This window comes from Peromyscus californicus, unplaced genomic scaffold (genome assembly GCF_007827085.1).
Source record: "Peromyscus californicus insignis strain IS unplaced genomic scaffold, ASM782708v3 Scaffold_4__1_contigs__length_199733344, whole genome shotgun sequence".
NCBI classification, from domain to species: domain Eukaryota; kingdom Metazoa; phylum Chordata; class Mammalia; order Rodentia; family Cricetidae; genus Peromyscus; species Peromyscus californicus.
The window spans coordinates 190,040,692-190,066,236 of record NW_026294562.1 but is presented as its reverse complement, the minus strand read 5'-3'; the positions used below and the strand labels follow the sequence as shown (position 1 = coordinate 190,066,236).

The window sequence follows — 25,545 nt, the reverse complement described above, 5'->3', positions numbered from 1 at the left end:
GGAGGAGAGGCTTGGACCTGCCTCAGATGAATGTACCAGACTCCCCATGGGAGGCCATACCTTTTCAGACGAGGGGCTGTGGGGTGTGCTGTTGGGGAACGCTGGGAGGGAGTGGGAGGAGAGATGAGGGAGGAGCTGTCGTTGGTATGTGGAATGAATAAAAAATTTCTCAATAAAAAAGGAAAAAATTAAAATAAAGTTGCATAATGTAAATGGATGAACTGTACATTACGTGAATTATATCTCAATAAAGCTTGTATTAATAAGGAATTATCTATCAATTACAGAGTGTGAACTTCCATTATATCCTGGTATTTAAGAAAAGATCAAAGATTGAAAGTGAAAGTTCAATAAGCATAGGCTGAAATATTAGTGAACTGGAGTTTTGCTGGTTTTTATTTATCTGTTTTTAATTTTATACATTTATTGCTTGATAGATTTGTGTGTGCATGTTCCCATCTATGTTTTTGGACATGCAAGTGCCAAAGCACTATGTGGAGGTCAGAGGATAAGTTTGAGAGGCCAGGTCTTTTCTCTTATCACGTAGGACCTGTACATTTAATGAGGATCATCAGGCTGCCTTTACTTGGTAAGGTGCTAAGCCATCATTTTGGCTCCATTTTAGGCTTCAGTGTGGGAATTGTGATTATGTTAGAAAATTATACTCATCTGTTGGAGTAACAGAGTTTAGAATTTTGTTCTTACTTGAATATATCTTTTTTGTCTGTATAAAGTGTGTGTGTGTATGTGTGCACCATGGCTTGTGTGTGGAGTCAGAGGATAACTTTGTAGAGTTGGTCCTCTCCTACCTCTATGTGGGTTCTTAGGATCACACACAGGTCATCAGGTTTGTGTATCAAGTGATTTTTACCTGAAAACCATCGTGGCAGCGTTAGGATCTGTTTTCAAATGATAGAAGAATGGCTCAGTTGCTTTGGAGGATTTCTCATGACTCTACAAAGACTCGGATATTTATTGTTTTCTACTGATTGGTTGTTTGTATGTCCAAATTATCCATGATAAACCACTCTAAAATTTCCTTAAGGAATAGCAAAGATCACCCAGAAAATAGAGTGTGAAAGAAATGTTCCATTTTAGCTATTCAGGTATTTGCTTCTTGTACCTACCTGGTCTCTCTACAAAACAGTTCCCTGAGCACAGCTGATCCTGCACTTGCAAATCCCCCAGGAGACAGTCAGACCTGTTGTCGCCCTTCCTGTAGTCTGCAGATGATGCCCAGAGCTGTGACCTTGGATGCAGAGAGGCCATGAAGCCTCAGGAGAAGGGGATAAAACTTTTAATGACTCTGGGATTCAGTGGCCATCCACCTCCACCACCTCACGATCAATATTCTCCCCACAGCCTGCAAACCTCTAGCTCCCAATGTGGTCCTAGCCTGAGGACCTTGATCAAGGGCAGTCTCCCAGATAAAAGCCCCCTTCACTGTGAGCCATTGCCCCATGTGGGGCTTTCCTGTCACTGGCTGTCTGGCCCCCAGCAGGCATGTGGCTGTGTACTCTCCTTCCTGTTCTCTTTGGCTGTCTCTCTGGGTCTGCCTTTTCTGCACCAAGAGCCTGGCTGTTTCCAAATCAGAGGCCTCACTTTGATCGTCCTGGAGATGTAATAGTTGGGGGCAGCTTCCCCATCTTTGACCTCTCTATTGGTAACCTGTCTGACTTCACTGCCCCACCATCTCGACTTCTGGTTTCAAGGTAAGAGCTGGATGAGGGATAGGAGTCTTTTAAATCCAGAAGCAGCTTTACAAGCTAGTTTGTAGCCTTGGATAAGGGTTGATTCTCAGAATCCCAGCTAGATGGCCACCAGTTTTCTCTGTGTATACATGCAGTATCTCTGGTGCTCTCCTTTTACATCACCTCTGTGTGTCTGTCTTTCTTGTTTGTACCATACTGAAATATAGACTGCTCATGTACTGGCTGTAATGTATGTGCTCCACCGGCCAGGGGGCATTTCTTGATTCTTTTGTATATCCTTGGTTCCTAATGTGGTGTCTAGGTAGGTGTGTTTGCTGAATGGTTAGTGTGTAAATAATAGATTTTTCATTATTTATCAGCCTCCCTGATTCCTCTGTACTATATTCCTTTTGCTTGTTATTTTTCCTAAGCCTCCTAAGCCTCTAATTCACTAGGTAGTCGAAGATGACCTTAAAACCTGATCCTCCTGCCTCCACCTTCTGAGTGCTGAGATGGCTGGACTATATCACCAACTCAGTTCCTTAGGTGCTGGAGATCAAACTTATGACCTGAGCCACCCACAGTCGCACTTTAGGATGTTTTTGTCCCATCTCTCTCAAAATACTGTTGCACGCAGTAGTTTTCAAAACAAGCATTTGGGATATTATTTGGTTTTTAAATGTTTGTATTTAGCTTTATTGGTGTTTCATTGCAGCAATGACTGAGCATAGGGCATATGGCTGCACTCCTAGCCCTTAGGAAGCTGAGGCAGGAGCATTATTAGTTACAGGCAAGATTGGGGTGCATAATGAGACCTGAGTCAAAAAGAGTTGTTAAGATTATTTTCTAGTTTGGCGGCGATGGCACACGCCTTTAATTCTAGCACTTGTTAGCCAGAGCCAGGCAGATCTCTGTGAGTTCAAGGCCAGACTGGTCTACAGAGCGAGATTCAGGAGAGGCACCAAAACAACACAGAGAAACCCTGTCTCGAAAAACCAAAAAAAAAAAAAAAAAAAAAAAAAAAAAAACAAAACCCCAAAACAACCAACCCCCCAAAATAACGTAACATTACAAACAAACAAAAAACAAAAAACCCCAAAATAAAAAACAAACAAAAAATCCCAGTATTTTCTACAGTAACTACCATCATTTTGTAATCAGCTACAAATGCAAGAGATTTTCACTACTGATTTTTCATATTTATCATCGTTTTTATTACTTTTCTTTGAGACAGTATCCTACTTTGTGCTCTAACTCGTCTGGAACTCCTTGTGTAGTTCAGACTAGCCCTTCAAACACAGGATTACAAGCATGAGCCACCAACACAGTGATCACAATGACTTGTCCTTGAGTATTTTTTCTTTTTTGAGAGAGGGTCTTTTTGTGTAGGTGATGCTAGCCTAAAACTCACTATCTTCCTGCCTCCACAACCTGAGTGCTGGAATCACAAGTGTGTACCATCATACTTGGATCCCATGTTGCTTTTTTAAGTCATCAGGTAATAATTGTATGTATGTATTGGGCACAAAGATGTATTTTAATGAACATATACAATATAGAATATTTAATCAACCCACCAGAAACATATCACTTTGCATACTTACTTTTTGGTGATGTGAACATTTAAAATCTAATGTGGGAGTGGAGACAGGAGAATCTAAAATTGAAGGTCTTTGGGGATGAGGAAATTCCTGTGTTGGTGTCCTGTCTGCTGTGCAAGCCTGAAGACCTGAGTTTGAATTTCCAGCACCCATGTGAAAACCTAGCATGTTGAGCATCTGTAACCCTGGTTAGGAACAGTGAGACAGGCAGATTCCAAAGGTCACTGGCCGGCCAGTCTATCTGAATGGATGAAGTCCAGGTTCAGTGAGATAACCTGTCTCAAAAAGGAAGTTAAGAGGAGCCCTTGAGATGCCATATGGGGTAAAGTGCTCGGCATGCAAGTCTAATGGATGACCTGAACCCTCCCTGAAACCCACATAAATGTGGAAGGAGAGAATTGACTCAAAAGTTGTTTCCTGACCTCTATGTGTTGTAGCATGTTTTGGTCTGCAGAGACATCATATACACACATGAAAACAGAATAATGTTCTTTAAAAGGTGGAGAAGCAATTGAGAAAGATATCCTGACATCCCATCAGCCTTTACCCTCCATAGGGATACACCATGCACACAATACCAACTCTGACACACACACACACACACACACACACACACACACACACACACACACACACACATACACACACACACACACAGAGGTGCAGGGCATGGTTGAAGATGATACAAGAAGTCAACTTCTCTCTTATCCATATGTGCATACACATACACATGTAAAAGGAGTTCAGTATCATTCTAAGTTATATAGTGTATGTGAGGTTGCATTCGGTGATATGAAGTCTTGGCCTCAAAACAATAACAAATCTACTCTTGATGTTAAGTTTAATAATTAATTAAAATATAACAGCATCAGTTGGATGTGGTGGCGCTTGCTAATTGTCTTATTACTCAAGAGGCAGAAGCAGGTGGATTTCTGTTCTTTGATGGTTACATTCATGTATATTGTTTATTCTCATTTCCACAGACTCTCTTCTCTTCCTTCCCACTTGAAATTCCCTTCTCATTCTCGGAGGTCACTTTCCCACATTCATGCTATTTTGTTTTGTGACTCACTGATTTTAACCAGGACCAATTGCTAGTGCGGAACTGTCCACTGCAGCTTGGTGGATTCACCTGTTCTTTACATGACTGAAGGCAATGAATGTCTATTCCCCAAAATACGTTAGTTGACAGTAGTTCAGCAGGGAAGAGTAGGGCCACCCAAGGAATCTTCCAATGCATGCTTGGCTGTTGACAGGCTCACAGGCCTGCAATGTCTGTGTCATGTCCTAAAGACAGTATTTCATATCTCTTCTCCCTGTCTTCTGGCTCTTGGGTTGAGTACTACTGAAATAGATTTTAGTTGCTATAAATTGTAACCAACTATACAATGCAATAGATTTTTACTTTGTTTCCATGACACAGAGATTCTGTATGTATCTCTGGTTCTTGGGTCTGGGTATGTAATCCATGCTGGTCTCTAACTCAGGAAGATCCACCTGCCTCTGTCTCCTGAGTGCTGGGATTAAGTTGTGGCTGCATTCCTGCTGAGCTACTCTTGGCCTGGCTCTGGAGAGTAGCACCTAGCCCTAATCCACCCTTTGTTTAACCAACACCTTTTGTTTCTCTTATTGTCCTATGTGAATCTTGTCTGGGAGTCTCCCAAGGATCAAAGGCCTATGCAAAACTTGGTTCAGAAAACCCAGAAAACTGTGGTACCTGCGAAATCAAGGAATTTGCAGTTGGCATTTTATCTTTGGGAGCTCCTTTTAGGTTGCTTTGAAGGTATGGAAATTAACTGGCTAAACTGTAAATAGAGAGAAAATAAAAATGCCCTCAGTACAAGGAAAGTATTTGGTCCTTTGAAGCTGAACCCTCCTGCAGCCACTAAAGGGTAAATTCATTTTTAAGATGCCTCTGATTCTTCTTTCCATGGATCCCAGTGAACCCACACACCCTTGCCATAACAAACAGCAACAATTGTCTCCCAACATGACGCCACCACACTCAGATTGTTTAATACATCTTCACTTATCCCTCCTGTCTTCTGAAACTGTCCCTTCTGATTACTGTTTCCTCATTCCCTCTGGCTTCCCTTTATGTATTCTGAACTGTGCTCCTCTGCATATCAGTGTACAAGTATTTGTGGAGATGTAGGTTTTACATGTATCCCTTGAGTCACTGTGATTATTCTTGTTCCATTACCCCATCATGAGTGATGAATGTGGGCTTCTCTTTCCCTCAGAGTTTCCAACTGGGGCTACCGGGTGGCCCAGAGTTTTGTCTTTGCCATTGAGGAGATTAATAGGAGTGCTCACTTGTTGCCCAATGTGACCCTGGGCTTCTCTATTCGAAACTCTGGGGACACAGTACATGGGGCCCTCCATGAGACAATGAGCTTTCTCACGAGGCAGCAGGAGCCCATCCCCAACTACACATGCCAGCATGGCTCTCCTCAGGCTGCCTTGGTTGGGGACACGCGGTCATCCCTGTCTGTCTCCATGGACAGACTTCTGGGACTGTACAAGTTTCCCCAGGTGAGTTGCTGAAAGTCTCCTTCCTTCCTGATTGTAGTGCAATTCCTTACTGATGATAGTGAAAACAGTGGTGATGGTCACAGTAGTGAGCAGCTCTACTGTGCAATCCTTTACTGATGATAGTGAAAACAGTGGTGATGGTCACAGTAGTGAGCAGTTCTACTGTGCAATCCTTTACTGATGATAGTGAAAACAGTGGTGACTGTCACAGTAGTGAGCAGCTCTACTGTGCAATCCCTTACTGATGGTAGTGAAAACGGTGGTGATGGTCACAGTAGTGAGCAGCTCTACTGTGCAATCCCTTACTGATGGTAGTGAAAACAGTGGTGACTGTCACTGTAGTGAGCAGCTCTACTGTGCAATCCCTTACTAATGGTAGTAAAAACGGTGGTGATGGTCACAGTAGTGAGCAGCTCTCCTGTGCAATCCCTTGCAGATGGTAGTGAAAACAGTGGTGATGGTCACAGTAGTGAGCAGCTCTACTGTGGAGCCAGTCTCCCTGTAAATATTCTCCATGTCCAGCACGGTTCTCCTACATGTTTAGAGTTTAGAGAGAACTATCATCCCTCTCAAAGATGAAGTTAGTGGAAAATTTCCTTTTTTTATTTAAAAATATATTTTTATAGTTTTTATTAATGTGTATATGTATTTTGCATTCTCATATATATAATAAATATATGAAGTATATATGTATATATAAGCACACACATTTTTCTCATATATCATATATCAATATATCATATATGTATCACACACATACACACATATATATCTATGTATATATGTATCTATATAAATATATATTACACATGTGCCTGGTTGCACTTGGACATTCAGAACAAGGCACTGGATTCCCTAGAACTGAAGTTACAGATGTTTTTTATCTGTCACAAGTGAGCTGGATTTTGAACTCAGATCTTCTGAAAGAGCACCAAGTACTGTTATCCACTGTACCATCTTTTCAACCCTTATTTATAATTTGTGTGTGTGTGTGTGTGTGTGTGTGTGTGTGTGTGTGTGTGTGTGTGTGTGTCTGTGTGTGTGTGTGTACTCAGCACCAGTGCAATGGTGTCCATATGGAGGTCAGAAGACATTTTTAAGGTGTCAGTTCTTTTCTTCTACTATGTTGATTTAGGGGATTAAGCTCAGATTTTCAGGCTTGGTGGCAAACACCTTTACCTGAGGAGATATCCTTCCAGCTCACAGAGAAATAAATACACATGCATACACACACACACACACACACACACACACACACACACACACACACACACGGATTTATCAGTAAGTTCTTCTAGCTGTAGGTGTTTGGAATTTGAGTCTAGGCAATTGGGCTCATGCCACTTGCTCCCATCTACCCCCTGGATGTTCCATGTAACCCAGCCATCAGTGTCATTCCCACAAGGTTGGCCATATATGACAATCATCTCTTCAGTTTATAGGTTTAAGAGGTGACTTAAGGATAATTTCTCCATTTAAGGTGAACAATTCAGTGACTTTTATCTTAGGATGAGTACCACAGTTGATTTGAGAACATTTTCATCCTCCTGCAGAAAGACATTCCCCACAAGCCCAAAGGTACAGCACCACATCATTCCTACCCCGAGACAACCTCCAACAATTTGGTGTGATCCTTACATATGCACCATCACACACACACACACACACACACACACACACACACACACACACACACACACACAACAACACATGAATTTAAAATATAACAACCTAATAGCTGTGTGCAAACCAGAGAGTCAGGCCAATCCTAGCTGAAGTACAGGAACCGAATATGAGATGGCAGATGAAGGACAGATGCTCAGAGGGGAGCAGGTAAAGCTATGGTTCTGGGCTTCATTCCAGAAGCCACAGGGCTGTGTCTGGGATGATCAGTCAGTGAGGGCCACAAAGCTGCTTGTTGAATCAGCACAATTCTCAAATCAGGATGCTCAAGTCCTTCCATGAAAATAATTTATGTTTTAAAATTTAATATACATATATGAGTATGTGTATATGTTGGAGTCTATGCCATGGATGCAGGAGGAAGCCAGAAGAAGGTATCAGATTTCCTGGAGCTGGAGTTACGGGCAGCTGTGAACAACTTGAGGTGTGTGTTGGGAATTGAACATGGGTCCTTTGTAAGAACAACAAGGGCTCTAAACTGCTGAGCCATGTCTCCATCCCCTTCCTTCCTACATTTAAACCAGATCATCAGCCCATGCCTAAGTTCAGATCTCTTGCACTCTTCTATCCTGGCTCTTCCTTGACAGGTCAGTTATGGATCCTCACTACCCATCCTCAGTGACAAGATCCAGTTCCCATCTTTCATGCGGACACTGACTAGTGACCTCACATCCTCTCTTGCAGTGGCCCAGCTGATAATTCACTTTCAGTGGTCCTGGGTGACCATTCTGGCCCATGATGATGACTTTGGGCAGCAGGCCAGCTCTCTGGCCACTCAGGAGCTGAGCACAGCTGGTGTGTGCATTGAGTATACCCTCCATGTTCCTTCCCATGAGTCCTTGGGGAAGATTGAAGAGATTGTCCAGACGATGCAAAAATCCACAGCCAGGGTTGTTCTGGTTTTCCTAAGCAATTCTAATTTCCAGCTCATCCTGTATGGCTTACTGGATGTCCCTGTCTCAGGCCATGTCTGGGTCAGCAAGGACACTCTGCACATGGCTCTTGCCCTGACCATTTCAGGCATTTCCCGAGTATTGCACAGCACATTTGGTCTTCTGCCTCACAGCAGCAGGGCAACTGACTTTCCTGAGTTCCTTGCTCGCCTGCGGCCCAGCCATACCCCAGAAGACATGTTTATAAAGAAGTTTTGGGAGTTCACCTTTGATTGTACATGGCCCCACCAGAGCAGCACAGTGACAGAGAGTGTCCAGTTGTGCTCAGGGAATGAGAGTCTGAAAAACCAGCAGTATGCTTTCCCAGAAGTGAGTAAAATTGATGTTGCTTACACAGCTGTCTACAGTATTGCTCATGCCCTGCAAGACATGATAACCCATGGACACCAGCATGGGAAAGTTATAGACTCTCAGGACTTCCAACCCTGGCAGGTGAGAGAGGCATGTGTGGTGTGAGTGGTTCAGGTATGTTTGGGGAAGAGGACATTGACTCTGACTAAGCTACAGAAAAGCTGACTGTATGCCTAAGCAAGGATTCCTCATACTTGTATCTAAGAGGAATCTTAGAAGGAACAATGGACAAGGATTCCATGCTATGTGTGTGATCTCAGATGAGTCCAGTCCTTGTAGCATCACTTGTCTTAGCAAATACAGGGTTCCTAATAAAATTAAAATTTCATATAACAATAAATAGATTTCTTTTAGTGTCTTAAAACTGAGCTTTGATAAACAGTAGTTGATTTTCAGTATAGGCATGATACAAATCAGAATTTCAAAGAGATACCAAATGCTACTTATTCATTTGTCCTCTTTTGGGTGTGTGGTACGTGTCTATGGGCTCATGTGCATTGGCATGCAGGCCCATGTGGTGGGGGTGCACTCATGTGTACATCATTCTTCCATCACTCTTCTACCTTATTCTTTAGTGCAAGGTCTCTTTTTTTTTTTAAATTTTTTATTTTTATTTTGCAATACAATTCAGTTCTACATATCAGCCACTGATTCCCTTGTTCTCCCCCCTCCGGCCCCCCTCACCTTCCCCCCAGTCCATACCCCATTCCCACCTCCTTCAGGGCAAAGTGTCCCCCTCAGACTGAGATCAACCTGGTAGACTCAGTCCAGGCAGGTTCAGTCCCCTCCTCCCAGGCCGAGCCAAGCGACCCTGCATAGGCCCCAGGTTTCAAACAGCCAACTCATGCAATGAGCACAGCACCCGGTCAAACTGCCAGGATGCCTCCCAAACAGATCAAGCCAATCAACTGTCTCACCCATTCAGAGGGCCTAATCCAGTTGGGGACCCCTCAGCCATTGGTTCATAGTTCATGTGTTTCCATTCATTTGGCTATTTGTACCTGTGCTTTATCCAACCTTGGTCTCAACAATTCTCGCTCATATAAACCCTCCTCTTTCTCGCTAATTGGACTCCCAGAGATCCATCCGGGACCTAGCCATGGATCTCTGCATCCAGATCCCTCAGTAGTTGGATGGGGTTTCTAGCACGACAATTAGGGTGTTTGGCCATCCCATCACCAGAGTAGGTCAGTTCGGGCTGTCACTCGACCATTGCCAGCAATCTGTTGTGGGGGTATCTTTGTGGATTTCTGTGGGCCTCTCTAGCACTTTGCTTCTTCCTATTCTCATGTGGTCTTCATTTACCATGGTCTCCTATTCCTTGTTCTCCCTCTCTGTTGTTGATCCAGCTGGGATCTCCCGCTCCCCCAAGCTCCCTTTCCCTCGACCCTCACCCTTCATTACCCCCACTCATATCCAGGCTGTTCATGTAGATCTCTTCCATTTCTCCATCATTGGGCGATCTCTATGTCTTTCTTGGGGTCCTATTTTCCAGGTGGCCTCCCTGGTGATGTGAGTAGCAGACAAGTCATCCTTGTTCCACATCTAGTATCCTGCTATGAGTGAGTACATACCATGTTTGTCTTTCTGAGTCTGGGTTACCTCACTCAGGATGATTTTTTCTAGATCCATCCATTTGCCTGCAAAACTCATGATGTCATTGTTTTTCTCTGCTGAGTAGTATTCCATTGTGTATATGTACCACATTTTGTTTATCCATTCTTCAGTTGAAGGGCATCTAGGTTGTTTCCATGTTCTGGCTATTACAAACAATGCTGATATGAACATAGCTGAACAAGTGCTCTTGTGGTGTGGTTGACCATTCCTTGGGTAAATGCCCAAGAGTGGTATAGCTGAATCTTGGGGGAGATTGATTCCCAGTTTTCTAAGAAAGCACCATATTAATTTCCAAAGTGGTTGTACAAGCTTGCATTCCTACCAGCAGTGGAGGAGAATTCCCCTAGCTCCACATCCTCTCCAGCAACAGGTGTCTTCAGTGTTTTTGATCTTAGCCATTCTGACAGGCGTAAGGTGGTATCTCAGAGTTGTTTTGATTTGCATTTCCCTGATGATTAGGGATGTTGAGCAATTCCTTAAATGTCTTTCGGCCATTTGAGTTTCCTTTGTAGAGAATTCTCTGTTTAGTTCTATAGCCCATTTCTTAATTGGACTGTTGGGCATTTTGATGTCTAATTTCTTGAGTTCCTTATATATTCTGGATATCAGTCCTCTGTCAGATGTGGGGTTGGTGAAAATCTTTTCCCATTCTGTAGGCTGTCGCTTTGCCTTGTTGACCGTATCCTTTGCTCTACAAAAGCTTCTCAAGAGGTCCCATTGATTCATTGTTTCTCTCAGTGTCTGTGCTACTGGTGTTATATTTATGAAGTGATCTCCTATGCCAATGTGTTCAAGACTACTTCCTACTTTCTCTTCTAGCAGGTTCAGAGTGGCTGGATTTATGTTGAGGTCCTTGTTCCACTTGGACTTAAGTTTTGTGCACAGTGATAGATATGGATCTATTTGCAGCCTTCTACATGTTGATATCCAGTTATGCCAGCACCATTTGTTGAAGATGCATTCTTTTTTCCATTGTGCACTTTTGGCTTCTTTGTCAAAAATTATATGTTCATAGGTGTGCGGATTAATGTCAGGGTCTTCAGTTCGATTCCATTGGTCCACATGTCGGTTTTTATGCCAGTACCAAGCTGTTTTTATTACTGTAGCTCTATAGTAGAGCTTGAAGTCAGGGATCGTGATGCCTCCAGAGGTTGTGTTATTGTCTAAGATTCTTTTGGCTATCCTGGGTTTTTTGTTTTTCCATATGAAGTTGAGTATTATTCTTTCCAGGTCTGTGAAGAATTGTGTTGGTATTTTGATGGGGATTGCATTGAATCTGTAGATTGCTTTTGGTAAGATTGCCATTTTTACTATGTTAGTCCTGCCTATCCATGAGCATGGGAGATCTTTCCATTTTCTGACATCTTCTTCAATTTCTTTTTTCAGGGACTTAAAGTTTTTGTCATATAGGTCCTTCACTTGCTTGCTTAGTGTTACCCCAAGGTATTTTATGTCATTTCTGGCTATTGTAAAGGGTGATGTATCTCTGATTTCCTTCTCAGCTTGTTTGTCATTGTATATAGGAGGGCTACTTATTTATTTTGAGTTGATCTTGTATCCTGCTATGTTGCTGAAGGTGTTTATAACCTGTATCAGTTACTTGGTGGAATCTTTGGGGTTGCTCAAGTATACTATCATGTCATCTGCAAATAGGAAAACTTTACTTCTTCCTTTCCAATTTGTATCCCCTTAATCTCCTTATGTTGTCTTATTGCTCTGGCTAGAACTTCAAGTACTATATTGAATAAGTATGGGGAGAGCGGACAGCCTTGCCTCGTTCCTGATTTTAGTGGAATTGCTTTGAGTTTCTCTCCATTTAATTTGATGTTGGCTGTTGGCTTGCTGTAAATTGCCTTTATTATGTTTAGGTATGCTCCCTGTATTCCTGATTGCTCCAAGACCTTTATCATGAAGGGGTGTTGGATTTTGTCAAATGCCTTTTCTGCATCTAGTGAGATGATCATGTGGTTTTTTTCTTTGAGTTTGTTTATATGGTGTATTACATTGACGGACTTTCGTATGTTGAACCACCCTTGCATCCCTGGGATGAAGCCTACTTGATCATGGTGGATAATTGTTTTGATGTGTTCTTGGAGTCTGTTTGCCAGTATTTTTATTGAGTATTTTTGCATCAATGTTCATGAGGGAGATTGGTCTGTAGTTCTCTTTCTTTGTTGTATCCTTGTTTGGTTTAGGAATCAGGGTAATTGTAGCCTCATAGAAGGAGTTTGGTAATGTTCCTTCTGTTTCTATTGTGTGGAACAATTTAGAGAGTATTGGTATTAACTCTTCTTTGAAGATCTGGCAGAATTCTGCGCTGAAACCATCTGGTCCTGGGCTTTTTTTGGTTGGGAGACTTTTAATGACTGTTTCTATTTCGTTAGGGGTTATTGGACTATTTAAATATTTTATCTAGTCTTGATTTAACTTAGGTATGTGGTACCTATCCAGAAAGTTATCCATTTCTTTTAGGTTTTCCAGTTTTGTGGAGTAGAGGTTTAAGTTTGACCTGATGATTCTCACGATTTCCTCAATGTCTGTTGTTATGTCCCCCTTTTCATTTCTGATTTTGTTGATTTGGATGCTCTCTCTCTGTCTTTTGGTTAGTTTGTATAAGGGCTTGTCTATCTTGTTGATTTTCTCAAAGAACCAACTCTTTGTTTCATCAATTTTTTGTGTTGTTCTCTTTGTTTCTATTTTATTGATTTCAGCTCTCACTTTGATAATTTCCTGGCGTCTATTTTTCCTGGGAGACTTTGCTTCTTCTTGTTCTAGAGCTTTCAGGTGTGCTGTTAAGTCACTAGTGTGAGATTACTCCAACTTCTTTATGTGGGCATTTAGAGCTATGAATTTCCCTCTTAGTACTGCTTTCATAGTGTCCCATAGGTTTGGATATGTGGTGTCTTCATTTTCGTTGATCTCTAGGAAGTCTTTAATTTCTTTCTTTATTTCTTCCTTAACCCATTGGTGATTCAGTTGAGTATTATTCAGTTTCCATGAGATTGTAGGGTTTCTGTAGTTTTTGTTGTTGTTGAAATCCAACACTAGACCATGGTGGTCTGATAGAACACAGGAGGTTATTCCAATTGTTTTGTATGTGTTGAGATTTGTTTTGTGGCCAAGTATGTGGTCGATTTCAGAGAAGGTTCCATGGGGTGCTGAGAAGAAGGTATATTCTTTTTTGTTAGGATGGAATGTTCTGTAGATATCGATTAAGTCCATTTGAGTCATGACATCAGTTAAGTCCTTTATTTCTCTGTTAAGTTTCAATTTGGGAGTTCTGTCCAGTGGTGAAAGTGGGGTGTTGAGGTGTCCCACTATTAATGTGTGGGGTTTTATATGTGATTTAATCTTTAGTAATGTTTCTTTTACATATGTGGGTGCCCTTGTGTTTGGGGCATAAATGTTCAGAATTGAGACTTCATCTTGGTGGATCGTTCCTGTAATGAGTATGTAATGCTCTTCTTGATCTCTTTTGATTGATTTTAGTTTGAAGTCTATTTTGCTGGATATCAGGATGGCTACACCGGCTTGTTTCTTAAGACCGTTTGATTGAAATGTCTTTTCCCAGCCTTTTATTTTTAGGTAGTGTCTATCTTTGAATTTGAGATGTGTTTCTTGTATGCAGAAGAAAGATGGGTCCTGCTTTCGTATCCATTCTGTAAGCCTATGTCTTTTTATAGGTGAATTAAGTCCATTGATATTGATGGATATTAATGACCAGTGATTTTCATTCCTGTTGTTTTTTGGTGGTGTGGTGTGTATACTTCTCTTCGTTGGGGTTTACTGCTGTGGCTTTATCTATTGCCTGTGTTTTCGAGGGTGTATCTGACTTCCTTAGGTTGGAATTTTCCTTCCAGTGCTTTCTGTAGGGCTGGGTTTGTGGATAAGTATTGTTTAAATATGGCTTTGTCATGGAATGTCTTGTTCGCTCCATCTATGATGATTGAAAGTTTTGCTGGGTATATTAGTCTAGGCTGGCATCCATGGTCTCTTAGTGTCTGCATTACATCTGTCCAGGTCCTTCTGGCTTTCTAAGTCTCCATTGAGAAATTGGGTGTTATTCTGATGGGTTTGCCTTTATAAGTCACTTGGCCTTTTTCCTTTGCTGCTCTTAATATTCTTTCTTTATTCTGTATGTTTAGTTGTTTAATTATTATGTGGCGAGGGGACTTTTTTTGGCGGTCTAGTCTGTTTGGTGTTCTATAGGCTTCTTGTATCTTCATAGGCATTTCCTTCTTTAAGTTGGGAAAGTTTTCTTCTATGATCTTGTTGAATATATTATCTGTGCCCTTGAGTTGGTATTCTTCTCCTTCTTCTACCCCTATTATTTGTAGGTTTGGTCTTTTCATGGTGTCCCAAATTTCTTGGACATTTTGGTTCATGACTTTGTTGGCTTTAGTGTTTTCTTTGACTGACGAATCTGTTTCTTCTACTGTATCTTCAACGCCAGAGATCCTCTCTTCCATCTCTTGCATTCTGTTGGTTATACTTGCATCTGAAGTTCCAGATCGTTTACTCAGATTTTCTATTTCCAACATTCCTTCTGTTTGTGTCTTCTTCATTTTTTCTATTTCCCTTTTCAGATCTTGGACTGTTTCCTTCATTTGTTTCATTGGTTTTTCTTGATTTTCTTTCAGTACTTTATTGTTTTCTTCCAGGACTTTATTGATTTCTTCTTATATTTTGCCCTTTCCTCTAGTGGTTTACAGGTTCTTCCCATTTTTTTGCCTTTTCCTCTACACAAGCCTCTACCTTCTTCATGATGTCATTCATAAGGCTGTTTTCTTCTGTTTCTTCCAATTTCTGATGTTCAGGTCTAGGTGTTGGAGGAGGACTAGGTCCTGGTGATGCTGTATTGCTATTCATTTTGTTGTATGTGTTTCCGCCTTGACGTCTGCCCATCTCCTTGTGGTTCGTTCTTGGCCTTATCCGCACACTTGATTCAAACAGAGCTGACAGATTCAGGAAGTCTCTCTCTCTTGTTCAGAGGGGAGCTCTCTTGTCCAAATGGGAACTCCAGGGCACGATGGGAGCTCTTGTCCAGAAGGGAAGTCCGGGGCAGGATGGGGCAGGGCAAGGTCTTTTGTTCAGACCCAGAACTTGTTGATGTGGCTGGTTTTGCTAGTCAGCTTTCTCTGGGCTCCTCTTGTCTCCACATTCTGAGGATGTAATTACAGATGTGCTGCCACATCCACCTAAAATTCAGATGGGTTCTGGGGACTTGAGGTGTAGTTCTCAAATTCTTTTTTAAATTTCCTCACAAACTTTAATTATTGATTATAAAGACTTTTCATGGTACATACATTTTCTAAAGTCTTCCATGATTACAAAAGCATATCAAAGTAAAGAAACAAAAGGAGCAAACAGAAAATATCATGAGAACTAAAATCTAACATTATGATAAAATCAATTCTTTTAAAACCAAAAAAAAAATAAATTCTTTTAACTCAATATCTTTTCCCTTAGAGTTGGTATCATAAAGCCTTATGGTTACAGAAAAATTAGACAGCATGTCCTCTATTTAAGTTTGACTAAATTAAAATAACCAAAGTTATTTCCTACTTCCTGTTATGTCATGTATTATTCTATTAATCTACTATAATAAATATCTGATCTTTCTATGGAAATTTCATTCCTCAGTCCCTTGTTTAAATTCCTTCTTTTATATCTATTATAAGACCACCATCCTTTCCCTTGACCCCTGAAATACCGTGCTTTTCTCTGTGTAATCCTCAAACTTTTATAGGAAGTGTTTTAATCCCTGAGCCAACTCAAAGTCCTCACTTATTATTCTGTTTTAAAATATTACTGATAATTCATATACATATATAATGCATTTTGGTATTCTTGGCACCAGCCTGTCTGTCTGTCTGTCTGTCTGTATCTATCTATCTATCTATCTATCTATCTATCTATCTATCTATCTATCTATCTATCAATCTATCAGTCTTCTCAAATCCATTCAGGGTAGCCTAGGCCCAGATATGTAAGGAGGCCCTTGGAAAAAATGTTGCTCCCTGGTGAGGTAACTAAAGAGAGTGGTGACCACGGAGAGGGTATATTTTCATCACCTTCACTGAGATGACCTGAGTCTCTACTATGTGCTTGGTGAATGTACATGTGGTTATCAACCAGATGCACAGTGATGGTTGTTGGATTTTTGGCTGAGAGTGACAGATTTCAAATTACATGAGGCCCGGCTTGGTGGCCAATGCCTGTTATGCTAGCACACAGGAGGTTGAGATCATAGAATCCTGAATTCAAGGCCAAACAGGACTACACAGCACAAAACAGATATGATTGTGGTGGTAACTGTGTGCATACTCTATGAGGAAGATTTAAAGAAGACGGAATGAGGAATGAGTGAAGAGAAGTGAAAGGCTGGAAAAGTTCCTTTTATGAAGAAATATCTGAGTTCCAGACAAGAGGGTGAGAAGTCTCATCATAGGTAGAAGTGATTACATTGCAGATGGCAGGGACATCGTGTGTCAAGACCCTAGAATGGAGCAAATAGAAGAGCAACATGGGAAGGACTGATGAATAATGGGAGACTGTTGGGAGTGAATGGGTGGTCTAGGTGGGCTGGGGAAGTCTGTGGAAGTCCTGCTAGGATTTGGAGTCTACTGAGTGTGATGGGAAGACTGAGGACAGTAGTGCACAGCCAAATGAGACCCTGGAGCAGGAACCACATTGTCAGGTTTTTGGGTTTAATTTTAAGGTTGTTGAGGTGGAAGAGTGGGTAATGGCACTTGTCCCCAAGCGTAAGTTAGATTCCTGTGTCCCACCTGACAGCAGGAGAGAACATTCCTGAGAGTTGTTCTCTGGATTATTCAATATGAATGAGCTGTACAACACACACACACACACACACACACACACACACACACACACACACACACACTGCTAGGATTAATAATTATCTTGATTAAATATTATGAATTTTGAATTAATTATAACTAATCATATTTGTTAGTCTAAAACCATCACAGGTGTTTTATCTCCCTTTTAACTAAGGGTGCTGTCTTTGGTTGAAATGACTCTGTATCATTGCAGAGGTGAATGGTATGTTGCATTTTAGACAAGACCCTGAACCGGTCCTTGCCAGTGTACAATGTCTCCCTTCCTTCTTCAGATGCTTCTTGCCCTCAGAAAGGTGCACTTCAAGACTCCTGATGGAATCAAGATTATGTTTGATGCCAATGGAGATTTGGTGACAAAATTTGACATTTTACAAGGGCAGAAGACCCCTGAGGGTGTATTTCACTTGGTTCATGTAGGCATGATAGACCCTCAAGTCTCTTTGGGAAGCAAGATAATGGTCCATTTGAAGGAGGATCTTCAAGTGAGTTGCCTGACTGCAGTGATAAGTTTTATCCTAATGTGTTAGAGTGACAGGGCAATTCAAAGTCCAGGGCTCCTCATCTGTGCTTGTGCATTTAGTTGATGCAGCTCTGGATGGGCCAGTCAGTTATAACTGGCTATGTTGTTGACCTCATAACAGATCTTTCTCTGAATGATATTGATTCACCAGCAAAAATGACCTGACAGTACTGTAGCACTTCTTAACGTCTGCCAATACTTACAGTTGTTTTTCAAGTTTTGTTTACATGTATGGAGATTTCCAAGCTTGTATATTTGTGTAGTATGTGCATGCCTGGTGCTTGTGGAGGCTGTAGAGGGCACTGGATCCTCTAGAACTGGAGTTATAGTGTGAGCTGCTATATGGGTGCTGGGAATTGAACCCTGCTCCTCTGGAAGAGCAACCTGTACTCAGAACCACCGAGCCCTCTGTCCTGCCCAAATACCTTTAATTGTTGATATAGGAGCCCCAGAGAGTCTGGAAAGACAACACATCAAACTGTTTAGCTATGTTTTTGAATCCCTTAGCTAAGTAAGCCAGATGTAGCCCTTCCTTGTTTACACTCAAAGGTACATCTCCCATCTGCCATCTGCTGGGATAGATATGTTTTCTGAAAGGCATCTCATCTAGTGTTCTGCGAGGCAACTGTTCTGTTTTGGTTCTCAGGCTGAGGTCAAGCATCTGTATTCCTGGAGAGTCCCTGATGACACTATGCTCACTGTTACTAGGTGCCCAGCTCTGTCTGCAGTGAAAGCTGCCTTCCAGGGTTCAGCCAAGTGCCCAGGCTGGGAGCCCCCCACTGCTGTTTTGATTGCAGTCCCTGCCCTGAAGGACAGTTTGCAGACCAAAGAGGTAAGGACATGTGGAGCTGGAATCTGAGGGTCAAGAGGGCACTGTGAGCCTCCTGTACTTGTCCATTGTCTTTGTTACTGTTCTACTGCTGTGAAGAGACACCGTGACCAAGGCAGCTTCTAAAAGAAAAGCATTTAACTAGGGGCTTACTTAGAGTTTCAGTCTGTCACTATCATGGCAGGAAGTGTGGCCTCAGGCAGGCAGGCATGGTAGCACAGCACTAGCTGAGAGCTTACCTTATGCTCCAAAGGCAGCAGGAAGGCAGAGAGGTAGACATGGGGCCTGGTGTGGGAATTTGAACTTTCAAAATTTCACATCCAACAATGCTACACCTCCCAATCCACCTCCAACAATCCACTCACTAACTATTAACCAAACATTCAAATCCATGAGACTATGGGGGCCAGCCTCAGTCAAACCACCACACCCATCCACTGATGTTGCAAGTCTTTGCTTTCCTGTGGAACACCAGCCAGAACTATAGTCTTACAGTTGTTCTTAGGCAAATGCTTTATTGAGATAGAGAAGTGCACAAAAACTAGTGAATTCTCCTCTAGCAAACACTACGTATCCTTTGGATCCAATCAAGAAACAGGCATAAGCTACTTACTCCACAAGCTTCAAGTGGTCCTGTAATCACAACCCTGGCTTTTGCGGATGTTGATGGATTTCAGTTACTGTTTAAACCTCCTGGAAGTGGAATTGCATGGTGGTTGTCTTTTTGTTACTTATTTGTTCCTCTGTATTTGTGGGATTCATCCTAGAGATTGAACGGCAACTGACCACCATATTCACAGTGGCTGTTTGAGCTATAGAACTTATGCCTGTATAATTCTGAAGGCTGAAAATGCAAAGTCAAGATTTCATCAGGGTTGATTTTGTCTGAGTCCTATTCTTGCCCTGGTGGAGTCATCCTCTTTCTGTGTGCTCTCATTTTGAGGTAATTTATTTATCTATCTGTCTGTCTATCTATCTATCTATCTATCTATCTATCTATCTATCTATCTATCTATCTGTCTATCTTTGTTTGTTGTTGGAAACAATGCCTCATTATGCAACCATGGCTTGCTTAGAACTCACTACATTGACCAATATGACCCTGAACTGATACAAATTGACCTGCCTCTGCCTCTCAAGTGCTGAGATTAAAGTCATGTGCGGCCACACCCAGCTAAAACTCCCCCTTTTTATTAGATTAGCAGCCATGTTGGTATTAGCATCTACCCTGCTGACCCGATTTAACCTTTATTATATCATCTCCATTTTACTTATGACAAAATCCAGTTCCCTTTAGAGATGCTGAGGGGTAGGACTTCATATAAATTTTGGTTTCACAGCTCAGTCTAAAACATTTGTGGATATAATCAGTTACTGATACTATTGGGAAGAAATGACCCATTAAAAACTCACATAGGAGACCAGGTGTGGTGGCACATTCCTGTAGCCCTAGTACTTAGGAGACAGAGACAGAAGGGAGGATCTTTAGGATTGTGGCGGTCAGAGTAGTCAACTCAGTGATCTCCAGGTTCAATGAGAGATCCTGTCTCAAAAACTAAAGGGAAGAGTGGGCTGAGAGGGTGGCTCAGTGGTTAGGAGTGTTGGATCACACCATCTGTAACTCTAGTTTCAGGGCAAACGATGCCATCTTCTGCAGTTTATGAAAGTGTACAGACCACAACTTCAGCAAGTAAAGTAAAACAAGTAACTTTAAAAGAAAACAGTACATTTCTGAGGCAGGTGAAATGGTTCATCAGTTAAAGCACTCCTTGCCCAGATGGAGAGCCTGAGTTCAGTTCCTGAGACCCGCATGGAGGAAGGTGATCACCAAATTCCTGACAGTTGTCCTGACCTCCACGTGCACACCTTGGCATGTCTGAGCCCATGCAAACATACACGCACCAAAATATACAAATAAGTTTGATTAGAAAAATAAGGTGAGGGAAATGACTGAGAAACAATATCTGATCGTCTCTGGTCTCCACATGCATGTTCATCCACTCAAATACTTGTGTTCACACACAAATATGCCTATACACAAACTCACATAAATTAGGTATAGTGGTCCAGGCCTATAATCACAGCCCTTGAGAGGTTGTGGAGGAAGACTTAAGAGTTCAAGGTCATCCTCTGCTACTCAACAAGTTCAAGGCCAGCCTGAGTTACATGAGACACTGTTTGAAGACAGAAACAAGACTCCTCACATAAAATAGACACAGACTGTGCAATTTTTCCCTCTGTGCCTCTACCTCTAATACCAGCCATTGCAGCCCTGGTCACCAGGAATAATTCATAAATACATGACATGATGGAAAGGCTGTAAGAGAACTTAGTGCTTGGAATGCCTTCCTTCAGAGCTGGTGTAGTTCATTTAGTGTTGCAGAAATGGTGTCTGTGTGTCTCCCATAGACATGAAGAGCTGTCTTCTGTGCCCCAAGGAGCAGTACTCGAGCCACACGAGAGACCGTTGCCTGCCCAGGACAGAGATCTTCCTGGCCTTTGAGGAACCTCTGGGATTCATGCTGGCTTTGGTGGCACTCTTCCTGGCTGGTCTGGCTGTCCTGGTTCTGGGAGTGTTCCTGAAGCACAGAGACAGCCCTGTGGTCAGGGCAAACAACAGAAGTCTCAGCTACTTACTCCTGCTCTCTCTTTGCCTCTGTGCCCTGTGTGCCTTGCTGTTCCTTGGGCGACCCAGTGTCTCAACGTGTGTCCTCCGTCAGACCACCTTTGCTGTGGTGTTCACGGTGGCCGTGTCCTCTGTTCTGGCCAAGACTCTCACAGTGGTCCTGGCCTTCAGGGTCACCAGGCCAGGGGACAGGATCCGGGTATGCCTGAGCCCTGGGGCTTCCACCTCAGTGATTCTCATTGCTTCCTTCATGCAGGTTGTTCTTTGTGGGGTCTGGCTGGCCACCTCCCCACCATTCCCAGACAGGGATATGGTCTCAGAACCTCAGCACATTGTCATCCAGTGCCAGGAGGGTTCTGGCACCATCTTCTTCTGTGTGCTGGGCTACTTGGGTTTCCTGGCAGTGGGTACCTTCTCTGTGGCCTTCCTGGCCAGGGGCCTGCCAGATGTCTTCAATGAGACTAAGTTCCTGACCTTCAGCATGCTGCTCTTCTGCAGTGTCTGGATAGCCTTCCTGCCCCTGTACCACAGTGCCCGGGGCAAGTCCACTGTGGCTGTAGAGATCTTCTCCATCCTGGCCTCCACTGCTGGCCTTCTGGGTGGCATCTTCATCCCCAAGTGCTACATCATCTTGCTGAAACCAGAGAGGAACACTGCTGCCTGGCTAAGGCAAGGCCACCAGGCACAGCAGAGGAGGCAGAGTGAGATGCTCCAGAGGTGTCTCCCCAAATCCACACCACAAGGTTTCATGATCTAGTCCTTGGGAAGTTGCCAGGACAAGCAATCTGATTTTGTCTCACTGTTTTTGTATGGATCAAAAGGTATTTAAAAGACATATTAAGATTAAAGTGAGATACTTGTAACAAAACACTCATGACTATCACTTGATAGTGTCCACATAGATGGTTATTTACTATTCCCTCTCTATGTGTTGCTAAAATTGATCACAATTGAGACAGTTAGAAAGGGGGCTGGCAAGATGGCTCAATGGGTAGAAGCAATTCCCATTGAACTTGACAACCTGGCTTTGATACAGAGGATCCAGATGTTGGGAGAAGAGAGGTGACATCACTAACTTGTTGTGTTACCTCTGCTTTTTAACGGAAGCACCCCCTATTTGAATACACAGAAAATGTAAATGTAAAAGCGTGAAAAGCATGATGAGGTGATGATGATGTCGTGTTGCTGAGGGTGTGAGGAATTGACAGGCCAATTATTAATCTCTCTTTTTCGTTTTGAGACTATCAATAGTGGGGATTGAACCTTTCATTGATAATTCCTTCACAGACTTATCATGTGATTTAACAATCTTACTCACAGATATATACCCAAGAAAAATAAAAACATGTCTGCAAGGACTGTAAATGAATATCCAGAGAAGCATTATTTAGGCACTAAAAGTTGAAACATTTGAAATGTTTTTCAGTTTATGAGTGTTTGGTATGACTTACTCACCACTGGTACATTATTTGGCAATAAGAAATAAATACAAAAGAAATAGAATACTGTTTAATATGTGGTTAAATACTGAGAATTTTACACTGAATTAAGGAAGCTAAACAAAGAACATTATATATTTTAATATTCTAATCTACTAAGAAGTAAACCCAGAAAGACATATATTAGAATAATGGTTTTTTGAGGTTTGTGGAGGGAGGTTCAGAGGTGAGTGGTGTAGACTAAAGGGTGCAGTATTTCCTTCTGGGGTGATGAAGGTCTAAAATTTGTTTGGTGGGGCTGTAGAGGTGGCTTAATGGTTCAGAGCACTCACTCCTCCAGAGGCCTCAGTTTGGTTGCCAGAACCCATGCCAGGCAGCTCACAGCTACCTGTAATTCCAGCTTCAGTGGATCCAGCCCCCTGGTCTCTGTGTGGACCTGCACTCATGTGCTCATATTGGAGGTGCCTAATCTTGCTGTGGCTTGTTGTGTCAGGGCTCACTGATGTTCATGGGAGGACTGCATTTTTTTGGGGAGAGGAGAGAGGGAGTTGATGGGAGGTAAGGGGAAATGTTAGGGGTGGCAAGGCTGGGGGGAGCTGAAGAAGGGAGGTTGGCTATGATGGGTCTGGAAAGAAATTAATTGGTTAATAAAAATAAAATTATTCGACCCATCCTCCCAGACTACAACTGTTCCCTGGGACAGAGACTGCCAGCACCCTATTGGACTAAGAGGTGAGTCTTTGTCTAGGTGGGACCCAGGGGCACAACCCTGTGCCCCGACACCACCACCCATTGCAGTCCCAGTTTCAGGCCAGTTGGGCAGGCAGACCTCCTGCAGACAGGTCAGACTACCACCAACCCCCACCAGACCTTGTAACCCACAAGCTCCACCCCTCCCAACCCACCCATGCCAAGATTACAACTACTCCCTTAGACAGAGCCCACAAAGCCCAGTTGGACTAAGTGCTTCTCCCTGGGACAAAGAGTCCATCAGCACTGACTAGACCAAGAGCTCCCACTGGACTAAGAGTGTAGATCAGATCGAGAGAGCCTCCCTCAGACACAGACACCGCTTGCACCAAGTGAAGAAAGAGATGGGTAGACGCCAGTGCAAAAGTGCAGTCAACAACAAAAAAACCCCACCATGGCTCCATCAGAAACTACATCAGCAAGACCTGAACATCCCAACACAGAAGAAACAGAAGAAATCGACCTTAAAAATGACCTTAAGAAGATGATAGAGGTCTTTAAAGAGGAAATGAAAAATTCCCTTAAAGAATTAGAGGAAAAAAATTAAACAAAACATGGGAAGCAATCAGTAAATCCCTTGAAAGCCAAGAGAAAGCAATTAAACAAATGAGGGAAACAACTCAAGATTTGAAATCTGAAATTGAGACAATAAGGAAGACACAAACCGAGGTAATGCTGGAAGTGGAAAATCTGAGTAAACCAACAGGAACTACAGATGCAAGCATAACCAACAGATGCAAGAGATGGAAGAGCCAATCTCTGGTGTTGAAGATACAATAGAGGAAATAGATTCATCAGTCAAAGAAAACACTAAAGCCAACAAACTCATGACCCAAAATGTCCAGGAAATTTGGGACACCATGAAAAGACCAAACCTACGAATAATAGGGATAGAAGAAAGAGAAGAATACCAACTCAAAGGCACAGAAAATACATTCAACAAAATCATAGAAGAAAACATTCCCAACCTAAAGAAGGAAATGCCTATAAAGATACACGAAACTTACAGAACAACAAATAGACTGGATCCAAAAACAAAACCAAAAACAAAAACAAAAAACTCCCCTCACCACATAATAATCAAACCACTAAACATACAGAATAAAGAAACATATTAAGAGCTGCAAAGGAAAAAGGCCAAGTAACATACATATAAAGGCAGACCCAGAAGAATAACACCTGATTTCTCAATGGAGACTCTAAAAGGCAGAAGGTTCTAGACAGACAATATACAGACACTAAGAGACCATGGATGGCAACCCAGACTATTATTCCCAGCAAAACTCTCAATCAACATAGACGGAGTAAACAAAATATTCCATGATAAAACCAGATTTAAACAATATTTTCCATAAACCCAGCCCTACAGAAAGCACTAGAAAGAAAAATCCAACATAAGGAAGTTAGATACAGCCATGAAAGCACAGGCAAGAGATAGTCGCACAACAACAAATACCAAAGAAGGGAAAGACACAACACTACCACCAAAAAATAACAGGAATTAACAATAACTGGTCATTAATATCCATCAATATCAATGGTCTCAATTCACCTGTAAAAAGACACAGGCTAACAAAATTGATACAAAATAAGATCCAACCATTTGCGGCATACAAGAAACACACCACCTCAATTTCGAAGACAGACACTACCTCAGAATAAAAGGCTGGGAAAAGACTTTCCAATCAAAAGGATTTAAGAAGCAAGCTGGTGTAGCTATCCTAATAGCTAAAAATAGACTTTAAACTAAAATCAATCAAAAGAGATCAGGAAGGACATGACATATTTATCACAGAGAAAATCTGACAAGATGAAGTCTCAATTCTGAATATTTATGCCCCAAATATAAGGGCACCTACATTTGTAAAAGAAACATTACTAAAGCTTAAATCACACATCAAACCTCATACACTAGTAGTGGGATACTTCAACACCCCACTCTCACCAGTGGACAGGTCTGCCAGACAGAAACTGAACAGAGAAATAAGGGAACGAACAGACATTATGACTCAAATGGACTTAATAGATATCTACAGAATATTCCACTGTAACAAAAAAGAATATACCTTCTTTTCAGCACCCCATGG

The 25,545-nt window shown here is 42.1% G+C and overlaps 1 protein-coding gene across 1 annotated transcript; it reads left to right on the top strand.

Annotated features, from left to right (window-relative positions):
* Positions 1–1,503: 1,503 nt before the first annotated feature.
* On the top strand, positions 1,504–22,026 carry LOC128124257 (vomeronasal type-2 receptor 26-like). Its single transcript, XM_052760434.1, has 6 exons — positions 1,504–1,712; positions 5,536–5,827; positions 8,098–8,895; positions 17,567–17,776; positions 18,523–18,646; positions 21,053–22,026. The coding sequence occupies exons 1-6, from the start codon at positions 1,504–1,506 to the stop codon at positions 22,024–22,026; spliced, it is 2,607 nt and encodes an 868-aa protein (XP_052616394.1).
* The last annotated feature ends 3,519 nt before the right edge of the window (positions 22,027–25,545 follow it).